Here is an 18618-nt window from a genome sequence, read left to right on the forward strand (position 1 = left end):
GATATTTCAATAACTTAGTGAGCCAATTCATTTGAAAAAGAAATGTAATGAGGAAATAATTTTAAAACTACAATATTCAATTCTTTCCTGATCATTTTAGTATATAAAATATAAAAAGACTGAATAAGATACCACAGATTAAATTAACACAATACATTTGACTGTAGCAATTCTGAATGCATATCAACCAATCTCCCATATTTTAATGAATGGACAATCAAGCAAACGTTCTCTTTTTTCATTCATAAAGAAGCCTATATTGCTAGGTGAATTTCAAAATATAGAGAAAGATATAAAGTTGACAGGCTGAAACAAACTTACTTGTTCATGATCAAACTGTGAAATATTGAGGAATCCATCATATCTATTGCGTAAATATTGACCTAGCTCATACTGTTGCTGTTTACCAATCTTTTTTTTTTTAAAGAAAAAAAGAAGAAATCATGAAAATATAAATTTATAAATGCATAGACATTCATCCACCTTCAAATTGCACAACTGTTTACTGGCATTCAAGCAATCTATTTTTTTAAATAAAAGAAGTCATGAAGTAATAACCTTATTATGACAATTGCAAAACAAAATAAAGATTAAGTTATTCATACAATGACCTCCTTTTTATGGTTTCTGTCAATAATCTAATCTAAGCAATCTAATGTTACCTCAATGAAATTGAGCCAAGGTCAAATGCTTTACTAAGACGCATGACTTTGAATCCAGATTTAATACTAATGATTCAGGTGTAATCAAGAGTATTTCTTTACAGTTATAAGTCAGTATGTCTAAGATATGAAATCTTATGGCAAATTGTTTCTGTTTTACTCATAGTTCTTGAGTTTGGTTGTATCTTCACAAAAATACACATATTTTCTTGTGTGCATTTCAGCAGTCATTAATGGTGATCCTTGAGGAAGGATCATTGACAATAATTGTACAACTAATTATTAGTTGTAATGTTATGATGTCTGTCACTTCTAAATCGAAATATATAATGTTTAAATATTATTTTGAACCAAATTTCAATCAAATTGGTTAAGAAAGAGATAAATTGTGGGCATTTATAAAAACAGGTGTCACTTCTGACATGTGTCGTCATCAATTCCCTTCGTATTCAAATTTGTTTGTGAGGTAAAGTAAAAATCTATAAATAATACTGTTCAATTTGTAAAATGAAGCCATATTATAGAAATGACAACACAGCCCCAGTCAGGGCAGATAGCTGTATTAAACTTCAAAAGGAAATATTTCATGTTTTTGATGATTTCATCAACTTTTTGTTCAGTTGCCACATGTCGTTTCTTTAAGGCAATAAGTTGAATGTTGTTGTCATCACATTGATCTTTGTCAGAAGTGGCACTTTTTATGTAAAGATTTTCAGAATTAACTATAGAAATTAGACGTATTTAAAATATAACCTAATGAATATAGAGTTAGCTTATTCCTGCCCTCCCATAGTGGGCAGGGAGGTACTTCTATCCCCCTGTGTCTGTTTTCCAATTGCTTGCTGTCTTTGCCTTGGAATGAGATTACTTGGTTTTGTCCTGATCCTGGCGGAAACAGTCAAATGTATAGTTACAGTTTTGGGAGATGATATCTTTTCCCTGTAAATCATCTTTCATTTTATGTAGTTTTATTTATTTTTATTTTTCTTAAATATATGACTTGTACTCATTTAAGTGTATTCCTCTTAGTGGGATCTTGTGCTGGTGTCTGGTTGAGACTCTTAGGTGATCTCAAAGTAAGTACACAGATAGTGTGCTCTTGCAATCTAAATCTGTTCCCTATTTGAACCATTACCCTTTGCCTTACCTTTTCTTCAAGTCCTTTTAATTGTACATCAAGAATGCCTTTATGTTCCAATTTTATTCCTTTTTACTGGCGCTGCACTGATATGACCTAAATGTGCTGCAAGTGCCGTAAAATCCTTAAAACAAAAACAACATTATTCATCAACCAAGGTGCACTTAAACCATGTTAAATCTATGACACGAAGATCATTGTTGTCACATGGAGTAAGCAGGCAACACCAGACCAAGGCATAGCTACAAGTACTTATTATGCTGTAATTAATAATTCTCAATATTCAGAACTTTATGGAATATAAAATATTTTATTTGGTTATAATGTTCGTTGTTTCAATATTATTTTAGAGAATAAAATAGTGTATTTGGTTTCATCAACATTTTTTCAGAAGCAACACCAACAGGTAACATCCAATGCAGAGATATGCTCAGTCTAAGTTGACATTGTCTTTATTACATACTGCATCAGTTGTTAACTCATGATTTAATATCTCTGTGTCTCTATTTTTGTTGATTTGAAAACTTGTTTAGCTAAAGTGTCGCTTCTGATGATGACAGGACTGGATGTTTATTTTATGTTTATAAAACCATGTTTTAAGGTTGAATCTTCTCTGATTGATAAATGTGGGCTATCTAATCTTGAAAATAAAGTTATATGTGGTTGCAAAGGTTTTGAGTTGCTTTTCTGTGATATTTTTGTCGTCATCGATCAGAAGTGACACTAGTCAAATTTTGGGTCACAAGCTTCACAGATCATCTTTCAATCATAAAAATACCAAAATTTAAGGTTCCAACTATAATAAAATTTGCCCTTTAGGAACAAAATTAGCGACTTCAAAATAAGCACTTGGCATACGGCACCTTTTGATCTTGGCCCAATTCTAAATGTTGGCCTCATTTTCCCCACAATATTCTAATTAATTGATATGACTTACATTTGTCAACCATCCAAGGCCGAATGGCCACTGATCAATCTGGTTAATGTCCTTCGGATAGATAACTATGGGACCCCTGTCACCATGACGGTATAACTGAAAATGAAAATAACAAGGTATGTTGTTCCTTGGGAGCCATAGCCACAATGAAAAATAGTATTTAAAACAAAGAAAAAAATTGTGGATAAAAGATGAAAATTCACCAAAATGGGCCTGTCAAGGAAGATGATATCAGGTCTAGTCTGTTTAGCACCTTAAACTGCATGTATACATAAGATTGTTTAAGTATTGTAGAGAGAATTGGACTGCGAAAGAAAGGTTGTGATGTGCCAAAAAATGTTTGACACAAAACGATTGGATGTGACAGTCTTCTCTTGCCAATCTAAATCTCTTGGTATAATAGGAACTTAATTTTTTTTTTTTTTTAAAGGGGAAGTACTATATCAAGTTACTGGGGAAATTTTTCAAGAGGCCACTCTTATATTACTCATTCATAAGTAGGAAAACTGAACAGGAATTCACAAATCTGAGTGGACCATTATATGGCAAAAAAACCTTGTTTCCGCACCACAAAGATTGGGATTTGAAAACTATAATTTTCTCTGACAAGACTACAATGTTGCAGCTTTTATAAATCTATATACCATCTACTTTGCCAGCATCCCCGAGTTACATTTGTGAAATGGGGTCTTCACTTTAATCACCATTCTTCTTCGTAATCCTCTTTGGGCCTTGAGGCACATAGGGCATCCACCAGACATCATCATTTTTTGCGGTCAGCTCTTTTGCAATGGCTGTATTCCAGGACAGGCCTGTTCCTTTATGTCTTTTTCCATGGTCCTTCACCAAGTTTCTTTGGGCATCCCCCGCTTTCCTCTCCCAACTGCTGTCCAGTACAGGGCTGTCTTGAGAATTGACCCTTTTTCCATTCTGGCTACTTGACCCAGCCAATGCCATCTTCTTTTTATTTGACTTTCAATGTTAGTGCAGTCAGCTTTCTTTAATAGATCCACTGATTTTATTTTTGTAGAAAATAAGTCGAAAATTCTGTTTCAACACTTGTTTTGAAAGGTCTCTAGCTTTTGTATTATGGAGGATGTCATTTTCCAGCTTTCACTTCCATAAAGCAGTACACTTAAGACACTGCTTTTGTATATTTTCAGTTTGGTCTTTCTTATAATTTCCTTTGATTTCCAAAAGCTTTTCAGCATGCCGAAAGCCTGGTTTGCCTTTTGGGTTCTATGCTTGATGTCATGTTCTGCATTCCCGTCATTTGTTATGTTGGATCCAAGATAAGAGAACTGTGTTACTTTGTCAATTACATACTCATCTATCTTCATTTCACTATCGTGTTTTGGATACACCCTCATATACACGGTTTTATCGAAATATATTTTCAGTCCAATTTTCAAGGTGTTCTTGTGTAGCATGTCATGTTTAGTTTTTCTGTCCCTGTGTATGCTGGATACTAATGCGATATCGTCTGTGTAGTGGATCTTCCAGAAAGGATGTCAGTGTCCATCGAATGCCTCTCTTCTTTCCATCAATTGTATTTTTCATGAGCCAGTCCAAAGCCAGGATAAACAGGAGTGGGGAGAGTGTGCAGCCTTGTTTTACACCAATTGTTACATTGAAGCTGTCTAAATTGCCTCCATAGATCACTTGGCACTGGAAGTTACTGTACATTACTTTTATTATATTGACCATTTTCGACGGTATACCATAATGGCGGAGTATTTTCATAGGGACTCTCTGTGTAGGCTGTCAAAAGCTTTTTCTAAATCGACAAAAATGGTGTAGAGGGGGCTGTTCCATTCAATGCTTTACTCCAGGATCTGCCTCAGGGTAAATATGTGGTCACTACACGATTTACATTTTCTGAACCCAGCTTGTTGCTTTCTAAGAATGTTTTCAATGTGAGCTGAGAGTCTTTTCAGAATGATTCTATTAAAAATTTTGTTTGTTACAGACTGGAGTATGATTCCATGCCAGTTAGTACAATTTCCAAGGTCTCCTTTCTTGGCTATAATCTTATGGATAATGCCTTTCAACTCTGGTATTTCTTCCTTTTCCCATATGTTGGTGAACAATTTACTGAGAATTTTGGTCCTTTCTTGGGGGTTTAATTTAAGCATTTCCTTATTGATTCTGTCAATATCTGGGCCTTGCCATTTCTTTGTTGTTTTATTGCCTCATGCACCTGTGCTTTAATCACCATGCCAATGCCCATATTTAGGGACAATATATATAATATTAATATCATAAATAAGCTTTTTTTTTTTTTTAAACCAATAATAAATAAACTATTGTGGTAGAATGGAATGTTTTACATGCTGCAGCCAAAGCAAATCATTAATTTTACAAAGTTTGTATTGTTGATCGATTTACAAGTTTAAATTGAAAAACTTACCAAATTAACATGTCGGAGTGTTGATGGAGCTATGGAACATACTGGTGATAATATGTATGAAAATACCAAGAGGATATATCTGTGACTTCCAGATGGCATGGCGGATATGAGATCAATACCGGTGCAGGTCAAACTTACTGACTGAGACTGGAAAACTTTTTTTTTAAAAGAAGAAAAAAAAAAGACATGATATCGGGTGTTTCTAATTTTAGAGGACTACTTTCTTTTAGAACAATATGAACAAGAGAAAACAAGTGCAAGAATAGGAGTTCATTTAAGTGGTACTAAAATGCCTGTTGCTTACTACTATGTCAATTAAGATCATTTAGAGAAAAATATTGCAGCACAGCACCTAACAGCATTAACTACTTTTATGTCAGACTGTATGTGTAGGTCCCAAAATGTGAATAAAATATGAGTGGCATACTGATGAGATTCCCCGTGTGGTGTCCGGGGTCCCTCAACTGAGAGGGTCAAGAATAGCCCAACGCCAAGCCAGCGTGTCGTAAAAGGCGACTAATGGTGTGTGATTCCCCCATCTTTGAGTCACCTGGTCCTCCAGGTTGGGGGTTGGCAAAGGGTTAACACCCCTTTCCGTTAAACTCAAACCGTTACAGAAACACAGACAGACAAACCAAATCCTTTTTTTAGCTTGGGCGACCGAAGAGTTTCTGGAATTACAGAATTTATGAAGGACAACAGACAAAGCCGAAAGGACTCTGCTGACCCGATGACGTCTTCGCCAAACAAGCAGCTTCGAATTGCGTCGTGGAACGTTCGCACCATGTATGAAGCAGGAAAAAGCTCTCAAGTTGTGACTGAGATGAGAAGATACAGGCTGCATATACTTGGAGTAAGCGAAACCCACTGGATACAATCCGGACAGAAACACCTCAAGTCTGGGAGAAGATTTTATATTCAGGGAGAGGGGACGGGATTCATACACAGGGAGTAGGAATAATTCTAAGCAAGTTTGCCCAGAAGTCACTGAGAGGATGGGAACAATGCGGAGAAAGGATCATCATGGCGTCCTTTACAACACGGAGTAAGAAGATCAGCATGAACATTGTACAGATCTATGCCCCAACAAATGATGCAACAGATGAGGACAAAGATACATTTTATGGTCTGCTACAACAAGTCATTGACAAGTTGCCAAGGAAAGACATCAACATATTGATGGGAGATGCTAATGCAAAAGTGGGACAGGATAACGTAGGCTATGAAGGTATCATGGGACGTCATGGCATGGGAGAAATGAATGATAATGGTGAGAGATTTGCAAATTTCTGTGCATTCAACAGTTTGGTGATTGGAGGATCAGTGTTCCCCCATAAGAGGATCCACAAAGCAACTTGGGTCTCACCAGATGGTGTGACAGAGAATCAGATTGATCATTTTTGTATCTCTCGTAGATTCAGACGTTCATTGGAAGATGTGACAGTACGGAGAGGGGCAGATGTTGGATCAGACCACCATCTGCTATTGGCAAAGCTTAAGCTCCGACTCAGAAAACACGGGGCCAGATCACATACAAGAAGAAAATTCGAGGTGAATGCACTTGATGGGGAAAAGAATGAGGAATTCAAACTACAATTGAGTAATAGATTCCAACCTCTTACTGAGCTCGAGGAGGACATAGATGTAAAGTCACATTGGGCAAAGATCAAGGAAGTTTACATAACAACTTGCCACGAGGTATTGGGGGTAAAGAAATCGGAACATAAAGAATGGATAAGTCCAACCACCTTGGACCTTATTGAAAAGAGGAGAACAAGGAAGGAACAAGTGAATGCAAGCCGAACAAGGGCTTCAAGACTGGATGCACAAGAGCAGTATCGAGCCATAGCTAAGGAAGTCAAAAGATCTGTGAAGAAAGACAAGGAAGCATTCATGAACAGACTTGCAGAGAAAGCAGAAGCAGCAGCGACTGGAGGACACATGAGGATCCTTTATCAAACTACCAAGACACTTGCTGGAAAATATGGGAAACCAGAGGTACCAGTCAAAGACAAAGATGGGAAAACTATTTTTGGAAAAGAGGCTCAATCTGAACGATGGAGGGAACATTTCAACTGCCTTCTGAACAGACCACCACCAGACAACCAGCCAGAAATTTTGCCTGCAAGGAATGAGCTACCAATTAGCTGTGATCCACCATCGATAGCAGAGATTGTGGGTGCCATTAACAAGATGAAAAGGGGGAAAGCTGCTGGACCAGACCAGATTCCACCGGAGGCTCTAAAAGTTGATGCGGAAAGAAATGCTGAGGCCCTGCACCCACTATTTGAGAGAATCTGGAATGACGGGATATTCCCAAAGGATTGGAAGGAAGGACATCTTATCAAGCTTCCAAAGAAAGGGGACCTCAGTAATTGTAATAATTATCGAGGCATCACTCTTCTTTCTATCCCAGGAAAGGTTTTCAACCGTATTATTTTAGAGAGAATTAAGAATGCAACAGATGCTAAACTGCGGGACGAACAGGCAGGTTTTCGGAAAAACCGTTCAACCACCGACCAGATTGCCTCTCTGCGAGTCATAGTGGAACAGTCTATAGAATGGAACTCTCCTCTTATTGTCAATTTTCTGGATTACGAGAAGGCTTTCGACAGTATTGACAGAGCAACATTGTGGAAAATTCTGGCACATTATGGACTCCCTGAAAAGATAGTAAACCTCATTAAGGAAATGTATGAAGGATCAAGTTGCAGGGTTGTACATGAAGATCAGCTGACTGACAGCTTTGAAATTAAGACTGGTGTCAAGCAGGGATGCTTGCTCTCTCCATTCCTGTTCATCCTTGCCATTGATTGGCTAATGAAGGAAACCTCCAAAGGGAGAAGAAATGGGATACAGTGGACCCCCTGGACACAGTTGGATGATCTGGATTTTGCAGATGATCTGGCTCTTTTGTCCCACACCCAGGACCAGATGCAAACAAAAACCACAATTATAAACAGCCTCTCGGAATCAATTGGTCTAAGAATACACCCTGCAAAGTCAAAGGTCTTGAGGATAGGTACGCGTCAAAGGGAGCAGATCAAAGTAAAAGATCAGGAACTCGAAGATATAGACACTTTCTGCTATCTCGGAAGTATAATTGACAAGGATGGAGGCACGGAAGCAGAGGTGAAAGCACGAATAGGAAAGGCACAGGCTGCATTCACATCTTTGAACAGAGTTTGGAGAACTAAAGATATCTCCCTTCAACTAAAGCTAAGACTTTTCAACTCAAACGTGAAGTCTGTCCTACTGTATGGATGTGAAACTTGGAACGCATCACAGGCATGTATAAGGAGGGTACAGATTTTTGTAAACAGGTGCATGCGTAAGCTACTCAGAATAAAATGGATGGATAGAATAAAAAATGAAGAAGTATGGAAAAGAACACAGCAGAAACCAGTAGGAGAGGATATAGGAAGAAGACGATGGAGGTGGATTGGACACACGCTTAGAAAGAATGACTCAACTATAACAAAGAAAGTATTGGACTGGAACCCTCAGGGCAGAAGATCAAGGGGAAGGCCACGAGGAACATGGAGAAGAATTAAAGAAGCTGATATACAGAGAAGTGGTAAGACCTGGAATGAGATAAAAAAGTTGGCTCAGGATAGAGAAGGATGGAAACTGTTTGTCTGTGGCCTATACCCTGACCCAGGGTGAAAAAGGCAATGATGATGATGATGATACTGATGAGATGAAAGACCTTCCTTTTCAACTAACATCATCTTATAATCCTTTAAATAAGCAAAGGCAGAATTGGAATTTTTTTTTCTGATTTTGGTGATGTGTGAATGCCATCTCAGATTTTTCTGAACACTAATGCATCCGAGTAACTAGACTCAGACTAAACATGAAGTCTGACCTCTCAGCAAATATGACTAAAACTTAGCTCTTAAATTTGTCCAAAGGTGCCATGATTGTAGTCTGGGACTTGCTTGTTCCTCCCATAAACAGTGATTATTTCAAGTCTTTGACTAAAGTAGGGCGTAAGAGCTAGTCTGCCTCCATAAAAATGGCCCTTTTAACAATGAATACTTTAACTTTAATTGTAAATTTATAATTTTTTTTACTTTCCAATTTTCTTCCTTTTTAAATGTGTTGCAAGCGTCATAAAACCCTTAAAAACAAACAAATATCTGTCAAAGCACTTCACAATCACAAAGAAAATTCTACTAGGGTAAATAAAATGAATGATTTGTGTAAGTGAGCCACTAGACAGGTCCTCAAGCTAATTCTATTGGCCACCATCTAGTATTTTCACTTCCTGGTATGGAAACAGGTCAGCCACAATAAAGTTCCCACCCGATGAACTTTGCTAATATTCAGCGGAAAGAAAACAGAAAGCCGAGTATGAGGATTTTGAAAGTTTGGTTTTAAAAATGTCAAACTGGTATTTTGAATGTATACTGCGATGACAGATGTGAGTGACATTGTCGGGCAAAGTAAGATCAAATCTCGCCTTTAACGGGTCAAATTGCATTGATAACTACTCTGTCAAATTAAAAGGGTCTAAACAACACACACAGATTAATATTTTCTGTTTAAAAACTTCTTTAACAATCATAATCACAGTTACTGGCTAACACGATTGAGCTTGAGCTTTTATATGGCGCAATATCCACTAAACGCACTCAAAGCGATTTACAAAGGGTCCCTGGCCAACAGCAAAACTTGATATGTAGAACGAAAAATTATGCTTCTTAGGTGATAATACAATTTTTTTCAGACAGAGACAACGCTGTTAACAGCCAGATACTCATTTTACACCCAAGTACAGTGAGAGAATGTGAGTAAAGAGCCTTTACCAAGGACTCAACTGGGCACTGATCGAGGCTCACACTCAGGACCTCAGATCCTAAACAAGTGTCAAACCACAAGACCACATAGCCACACAATTGCAGGATTCTTCACATGTATCTCCAGTGTCACAATTAATCAATTATAGGTTTCAACTTTCATTCTCAGTTACATTAGTTAGTAACATCACATTAACGGTACAAGTTCATTAAGTTATACTCAGTGACACTGAACTGAGAACCATGTCTGAATTATTGAATGCATTGAATTGAATGGTTTATTAACAAAACAAAGATCCAGACCTCTTTCAAAATTCAAATATACAGTGAAAAATAGGGAGGCCTTCCCGAAAGCTCCTCGGTCTCGCATCTCTTTAAATTAGTATTTTCACTCTGGAACTTTTGTCATGTGTTTATTATTCAATCTGTCAATATATATTTGCATTTTAAAATCTCTATATACCGTTCCAAGTCCTGTGTGCACGGAATATTGCAAATTCCTCCAAAGTTATGAAATGTGTAGCCGTGATTTTTTGCATGCGGGCTTATATTCTAAGTGACAATACGAATTTTGAATACCGATAGTGATAGACCAAACAGTTTTCTCACAATGCCAAATTCCTTTGATCTTTTCATCATTTGCAATTAAATATGACTCAAACTTTAAAATGTTTATAGTAATGGTGTGTTGATTCTCTTGCCCATGGGGAAATAATAACACAGTTGCATTCAGTGGCATAGCTTAGCAAATAATTTTGGGTTGTTTGTGAAATAGTTTGATTATATAGATAGCATTTATCTTGTACTTCACAGCATTGAAAACAGGCGGCGTTATACGATATTTTTTCCCAAGTGGGCGACAGCCAAATAGCACAATGGACGACACAAACAGCCTAGTGACTGTGACCAGATTTTTTGGACTTTTGAATGATGGGTCTCAGAAAAAGTTCCATATATTTTTTTTGTTTATGGATGGATTTTAATTATTTCTGTCTTATTTTCTTCAGGAGGAATTACTCTATCGCTTGGTGTTGTTTATTTATAAATCAATGCCAATTTAGTATATCTTTTGATTGTGGATAAGATAGGGTATAATTAAACGTAATTAAAAAATTAGAAATTTGTAAATCAAAATTTCAGTAGCAGCACGTGATTTAACATGTTAACTTTTTAATGAAATTTAATTCAGGCCAAAGCTGTATACCGCATCCATAAATTCTTTCCAGCAAAATCCTTACTCAAATCTCAGCAGCCATTTTAAGTCAGTTTTGAAATCCAAATGTAAATGGTGGTTACTACCGGAAAAGCTAGTTTCAGGTCACAAAGTCCGTCAGTAAATAACAAAGGCAAATAGAAGACTATATTCCATCCTTTATATACTAGACATAATTTTTCTTCTGCTTATCTGATTTTCAAACAATTTTGGTATCATCACATTATCATTAGAATCGTGTTGAAAAGCACTTTATTCCGTATCTAAGGCAGTGTCTACGTACACGGTAACCGGGCACCTAACCTCAGGATATACGATTACGTACACGGTAACTGGTTTGCTACTACAATCGCCGTGATTATCCCCAGACACCTGTCTGGGGATAATGAAAATTCGTTATCCCCAGACACATATTTGAAACTCCGCTCTTTTAAACAATTATCCACATTCCAGAATATGGATTGTTTCCGAATGCACATAGAAATAAGGAAAGTTAATAAAATATCTATAAAAACATAAATTTAACCAACATTAAATCAGTTGTTACTACATATATACAATATGCGTCGACTTCGAAGTGGGTGTCATGGCCGAATGGTTTAGTCATCTGCCCTGGAAGTTTTACCAGAATCGACGCTGTGGGTTCAAATCTTGGTTCCGCCACTTTTTTTAGACACCTGTCTTGGGATAACCAAAATTCGTTATCCCCAGACAGATATTTGAAACTCTGCTCCTTTAAACAATTATCCACATTCCAGAATATGGAATGTTTCCAAATGCACATAGAAATAAGGTAAGTTAATAAAATATATATAAAAACATAAAATTAACCAACATTAAATAAGTTGTTACTACATATACACAATATGCGTCGACTTCGAAGTGGGTGCCATGGCCGAATGGTTTAGTCGTCTGCCCTGGAACTTTTACCACAATCGACGTTGTGGGTTCAGATCCTGGTTCCGCCACTTGTTTTTTTTTTTTGTTGTTTTTTGTGCGAGTCTATTCTTTTCCCCTTTTTGTTTGGCCTTTTGTTCCGTTTCTGAGCATGAATTTCTAAAAATTGTTTTTATTTTTTTTTAATTATTGTTTGTTTTTTTCTCCTCTATCTGACCATTTGGTCGCTCTCTGAATATTTCTATTTGTATGCTTTTTAATTATTTATTCTTTTTAGACATTTTTTGAGATCGGAGTGGGGACGAATATGACAATTTGCTAGAAACTAGAAAGGAACCACGAGAGAGATGGAGAGAGAGAGAGAGAGAGAGAGAGAGAGAGAGAGAGAGAGAGAGAGAGAGAGAGAGAGAGAGAGAGAGAGAGAGAGAGAGAGAGAGAGAGAGAGAGACCAAATGGTTTAGTCGTCTGCCCTGGAAGTTTTACCACTCGACATTGCGGGTTCAAATCCTGGTTCTGCCACTATTTTTTTTTTGTTCTTTTTTACATTCCGTCTTCTTTTTACAGAACGGTGCAAGGGATAAATGTCCCATCCCCCCCCCCCCCCCCCACCTCTTTCTTTTTTAAACTCTCTACTCTCTGTCTTAGTTCCTTTCTAGTTTCTAGCAAATTGTCATATTTGTCCCACTCCGATCTCAAAAAGTGACTAAAAAGGATAAATAATAATAATTAAAAAGCAAACAAACAGAAATTTTCAGCAGAGAGCGACCGAATGGTCAGATAGAGGAGAGAAAAAACAAACAATATTTTTTAAAATAATAAAAACAATTTTAAGAAATTCATGCTCAGAACTGAACAAAAGGTCAAACAAAAAGGAGAAAAGAATAGACTCGCACAAAAAAAAAATGTTTTAAAGGTGGGGGGGGGGGGGGAGGAGGATGGATGGGACATTTATCCCTTGCAACGTTCTGTAAAAAGAAGACGGAATTTTTAAAAAAGAAAAAAGAAAGTGGCGGAACCAGGATTCGAACCCACAACGTCGATTGTGGTAATAGTTCCAGGGCAGACGCTAAACCATTCGGCCATGACACTATGACACCCACTTCGAAGTCGACGCATATTGTGTATATGTAGTCAACGTAGTAACAACTGATTTAATGTTGGTTAATTTTATGTTTTAATAGATATTTTATTAACTTCCCTTATTTATATGTGCATTCGGAAACATTCCATATTCTGGAATGTGGATAATTGTTTTTTAAAAGAGTGACCTGAGTGGAGTTGCAAATCAAATAAAATATGTGTCTGGGCCTGGGCCTGGGGATAACGAATTTTCATTATCCCCAGACAGGTGTCTGGGGATAATGACAGCCAAATGTTTTATCTAGTAAAAGCGAACAGCAATTTCAAGTTATAATTTTCTTATGGGCGAGTTGGGTAACAATTTGACTCCCACTGCTGCTGCTCACCAAACTGCCTATAAAGCCTAAAGTATTAGAATCTAAGTTAGAATCTAACTCTTGATTTTGGCTTTGGAGTTTGGTTGGGAGCACACACAATGACAATGACACCCCGGCAACAAACAACACAAATAGTTACCTAGAGGCTTTCTTTGACGAACTCACAGACACCTGATTTATGAGTTATGGATCACAATTATTACTGAGGTCTACTACAGATAGATACTACTACAGATAGACATCTACTCCGAGAGAGATAAAAACAAAAATGACAACAAAACAGCCTCCAATCACAAGGCAAGGAAGGGGTTGCCAGATAATATTTCATAAATAATCCAAATCGTTACGAAAAAATAAACCAGATTTTAAAAAAATGAATATTCCAATTTTCAAAAAAAAAAAAAAAAAAAAAGTCTAGCTTCCCCCAATATATGTATATTTTAAAAAGTGAATATAAAGAAATGTCATCCCCAGCCTCTTTCTCCTCCTGCCTTGGGTCTACAGTAACAACTAAATCAGTTGCTCTGGATCTTCTTGCTTTTTATGTAGTGGCGTATACAGTTTTGGACTCAAATCGTTGGATCATACTATTTTTTGATGAAACAAAATCTTTGCAACATAAGCTATGTCACCGTGGAACTTACAATGGCCTCCGGTGTACTCAATTGTATTCTTTCTCTTGGTTTTGTTTTGATGTTGATAACTATCGACAACATCATTTCCACTACAGCTTCACCAACAGGGGTGATAGGCGATAGGGCATGTCAATACAGAGTGCATTGTTTGCCAAGTGCCAAATAAATGGCTCGTGTTGCCTCACTCAGATCTTTATACTAAAGTTTATCATTGTCATTTCGCAAAACAAATCTTAAATCTTAAGACTCAAGCAGGTTTTGGTTTCAGTTCCCAGCTAATCTAGTGCAACAAATTTCCTAAGATGTCTTTGGCTACTGCCAAAAGTTTGCAGGTCAGCAGATAGACATTCCAACCTCTTATGCGCAGCCAAATATGAAAAATTCAGTTTAATATATCTAATTGAATTTAATATTTTTAATTTAAATGTAGAAATAATTATAACTATATATTTTATGGCGGCCGTTTCTTTATCCACACTGGTCCCCTTGTCTGGAATGACCTGCCCAGAAGGATAAGAGAGGCAAAATCTATTGATAGTTTTAAATCATTGTGAACGCACTACCTTTTTACCGTTACATTTTCATGATATTGATGCGATATTACATATACTGCTGCTATTGGTATACGTTTTTTATATGTAAATTTTGTCGATGTATTTGTAACGAGCATTGGACATCACAAAGTTATGAAAATGCGCGATATAAATTAAATTGAGCTTAGTGCAATATCCACTAAACGTGTTCAAAGCGCTTTATAAGGGGTCCCTGGACAACAGCAACACTTAACATGTAAGACGAAACATGACGCCTGTTAGGCGATATTACAATTTTTTTCGGAGAGGGACAACGCCGTTAACGGCCAGGTACTCATTTAACACCTGAGTACGGTGAGAGAATGTGAGTATATAGCCTTTTCCAAGGACTCAACTATGCGCCTAGCGAGGCTAAAACTCAGGAACTTCCTATCCGAAAACGAGTGTCATACCACAAGTCCACATAAATGCCATGCATTATTATTATTATTATTATTATTATTATTATTATTATTATTATTATTATTATTATTATTATTATTATTATTATTATTATTATTATTATTATTGTTATTATTATTATCATTATTATTATTATTATTACTACTACTACTACCACTACTACTACTACTACTACTACTACTACTACTACTACTCAGGGGCGGTTGGTCACATTGTATTTAAGGCGGCACAAATCCGAAATACAGAATCAAATTTTATTGGTCTAGTTAATTTAACTAAATTTGACCTACTTTGTATGTGTGTGTGTGTGTGTGTGTGTGTGTGTTGTGTGTGTGTGTGTGTGTGGAGAGGGGGTATTGCAATTGTTTGTCTTTATGTGTGCATATGTTTGCATATGTGCGTATATTTGTGTGTGCATGTATGTGTGTGTGTGTGTGTGTGTGTGTGTTAGAATATTAATGAGACATACTCACAAAAGAGCATCAATTATCTTGTACAAAACGTGTCTGTTAACTTTCACCTGTTCATTATAACGACTCACAGACGCAGCATGTCCTGTTTCCAACTGATTTCTTATATCTACAACGTTGAAAAGTTTATATTTTACAGCATCTGTGACATGGCTATTTGATTCAGAATGTTTCTTCAGTGCCTGAGAGATGTGCGCAATATCACTGAATCCTCCTGTTGTCCGTTTTAGCTTACATCACCAAAAATCAAGCAATAAAAACAATGAAGCGTTTTACGGCTTTCACTTACACTGGCAGTAAGCCATTCAACAGTTTAAAAATAATCATTAAATCGGCGCTGACTCCCCGGAGTGTTAGAAACTAAGTTAAAATTCACTGGTTTGTGTGGACCTAAATCTTTCACCACTATTTTCTCTTGAGGGGATAAGTGTCGAAATTGATTTTCAATTTAAAAATCAACATGATTCATGATTGATTACAAATTACAGAAATAACTTTTTAAAATAAAATGATTCAAGAAATCTTTCCAAAGATAAAAACAGGTAGGTTTCATAAACAATGACAACAGCGATAAGACATTTTCTCTGAATACTAACGGTATGACACACAACTTTAGAATAATTGAATTTAAAAATCCACATTAAATTCCAAACGCAAAGTACTTGTTAACTTCACACACAATCAGCGACATCTTTATAATTATACTATTATTAGACAATGCACACAATCGTGGCGACCAAAAGAGATGCACACAATACAAGTTGAGTAGGGATCGTTGGGAGTGTGCGGGGATGAAGGACTCCGTGGGGTCAGGGATTTTTATTTATAGTACCTTGGGGCTCTTCTCGGTGCATACTTTGTTTAATGTTCTTTTTGATACTTAATATATATTTAAGCAAAACCAACAATGATAAAATATATATTTATTGCCATTCTCTTCATCCGTATATCTTAGTGAAGCAAAGCCTCTTCTTTCAGTGATAAAACTGATAGAATTTATCCCAAGTAGGACCTCAGGGCGTGCATCGCTAGATTGGCCGTCATGGCCTAATTATTTAAGCAGTGAAAGACAATAGTTAGTCGGGGGGGGGGGGGGGGGGGGAGGGAGATTGGGGGTGGTAACACTAACTTTCTTCAAGGTACAACAGAGTATAGGATAAGGACAGGACGGCCAAACGAAGACTGGCTCATATAAACAACAAAAAACGCCCCCACCACACCACACCCTCCGCTCATTGTCACCCCGCGCAGGCAACGGGGGAAAGATGAAACGTGCCGATTTGACGCCACCTTCGCGGAGCGACGCACGAGTCATCAAATATTATATTCAAAACAAAAAGCAGTATGTGCTAAATTTTTAATTTTATCAAAATTTTAAAATTGAAGTTTTTTGTTTGGTTAACATGCTAATCTATGGAAAATATAGGGCGGCACAAAACAACTTCGCTCTATTGACCGACCGCCAGTGCTACTACTACTACTACTACTACGACTATCATTATTATTATTATTATTATTATTATTATTATTATTATTATTATTATTATTATTATTATTATTATTATTATTATTATTATTAACAATAACAATAATAATAATAATAATAATAATAATAATAATAATAATAGTAATAATAATAATAATAATAATAATAATAATAATAATGATAATAATAATAATAATAATAATAATAATAATAATAATAATAATAATAATAATAATAATAATAATAATAATAATAATAATAATAATAATAATAATAATAATAATAATAATAATATAAGAGTACATGTATGATGGTGATAAATATTTTTATCTAAAATGTGTTTTTCATGGGAGGGGGGGGGGGGGCGACAAATGATTTTGAAAATTTCTCCTCAGTCAAAATAATCCAAAAATAATTTTAAAAATCCAAACTTAAAATGGCAACCAAAAGACGTCATGAATATTTTTAAAATATACAGTTTGTTTCAAAATAATCCAACCTAACAACCCTGGGCTAAGTGAGCTTTGCATCAGTTAGATTTTGAAAACATCACCAAACAACTAATGAATTACCTCGGATGCAATTTGTAACCTTGGCCCTGGCAATCGGTAGAATAAATGAAGTTTACGTCACTCAACCCTTTGTACTCTGTTATCGTTGTTTAAACCGTCATAAAGGTGATAAATTTTCACTTAATTCTCTCTTGTTGACAAGGTTAAAGGTGTTGTCGGTTTTGTTTGTTTTGTTAGGGTTTATTTTGTTTTGTTTTGTTTTTGTTTTTTGTTTTGTTTTGTTTATATATATATATATATATATATATATATATATATATATATATATATATATATATATATTGGGGGGGGGGGGGGGGCTGCTGTTAGGTTTTGTGGTAACATTATACTTAATGCATAACCTACAATCAGCTGACTTAATTTGACTCCTATATAATTGATAGCATGGGTAATAATATTTGACATTGGTTTGAAATTAAATAAAATGGAATTCAGTGCTTCAGTATTATTTGGTTTATTGTAAAGCGAAAACTAGTTTGCTTTTCAATTGGTAAAATCTTGGCCCTTTGTGATGACTCGCTAGTTAACTAAAACCAGTGGCATCCACTCTCAATGGGTGATAAACTGACGGAACAGGGCAGCAGCTTCTTATGGTTCACACTATTATGTTATGACGATCGACCCAATCAGCAAAGTCCGGTCCGCATTCGTGCACCGTCGCGAACCCGCCTGGTAGCATCGTCACAACACACCTTTCGACTAGATGCTCTGCCGTTTCGGGTTCTTGCCCACAGGGTGGACATATTGGACAGGAAGTTAGACCCCACTGATGTAACGCACCGGCCGTTAGGCAGCTCCTCGACCGAAGCCGATTCGCAGCTACCCAGTGTCTCCTCTTACTGGTATCGGAACAGGGCAAAAATGATTACCTAAAGGATTGTTATGAGTGCCAGTTGTCTGAAGTTTGTTGAAGAATTGAGACAGTGGATCCTATATTCTCCTTT

At 36.4% G+C, this 18618-nt stretch overlaps 1 protein-coding gene across 5 annotated transcripts in view; it reads right to left on the bottom strand.

Moving 5' to 3' along the window:
• The window catches only part of LOC144965205 (prostatic acid phosphatase-like), a 52449-nt gene that overhangs the window by 26935 nt on the left and 6896 nt on the right, over positions 1–18618 (bottom strand). The window contains exons 1-4 of one of the 5 annotated variants that reach the window (XM_078900293.1): positions 15620–15691; positions 5148–5302; positions 2738–2833; positions 322–411 (exon numbers count right to left, since the gene is read on the bottom strand). In XM_078900293.1, the coding sequence (XP_078756419.1) occupies positions 322–411; positions 2738–2833; positions 5148–5302; positions 15620–15629 (351 nt within the window). In that variant the 5' untranslated portion in view covers positions 15630–15691. Of the gene's footprint in view, positions 1–321; positions 412–2737; positions 2834–5147; positions 5303–13655; positions 13792–15619; positions 15692–18618 lie in introns of those variants that run through there. The other 4 variants (XM_078900290.1, XM_078900291.1, XM_078900294.1 and 1 more) reach the window with 4 other exon arrangements.

Source organism: Berghia stephanieae, chromosome 2 (assembly GCF_034508935.2).
Source record: "Berghia stephanieae isolate SIO BIC M18660-M18661 chromosome 2, UCSD_Bste_1.3, whole genome shotgun sequence".
NCBI classification, from domain to species: Eukaryota; Metazoa; Mollusca; class Gastropoda; order Nudibranchia; family Aeolidiidae; genus Berghia; species Berghia stephanieae.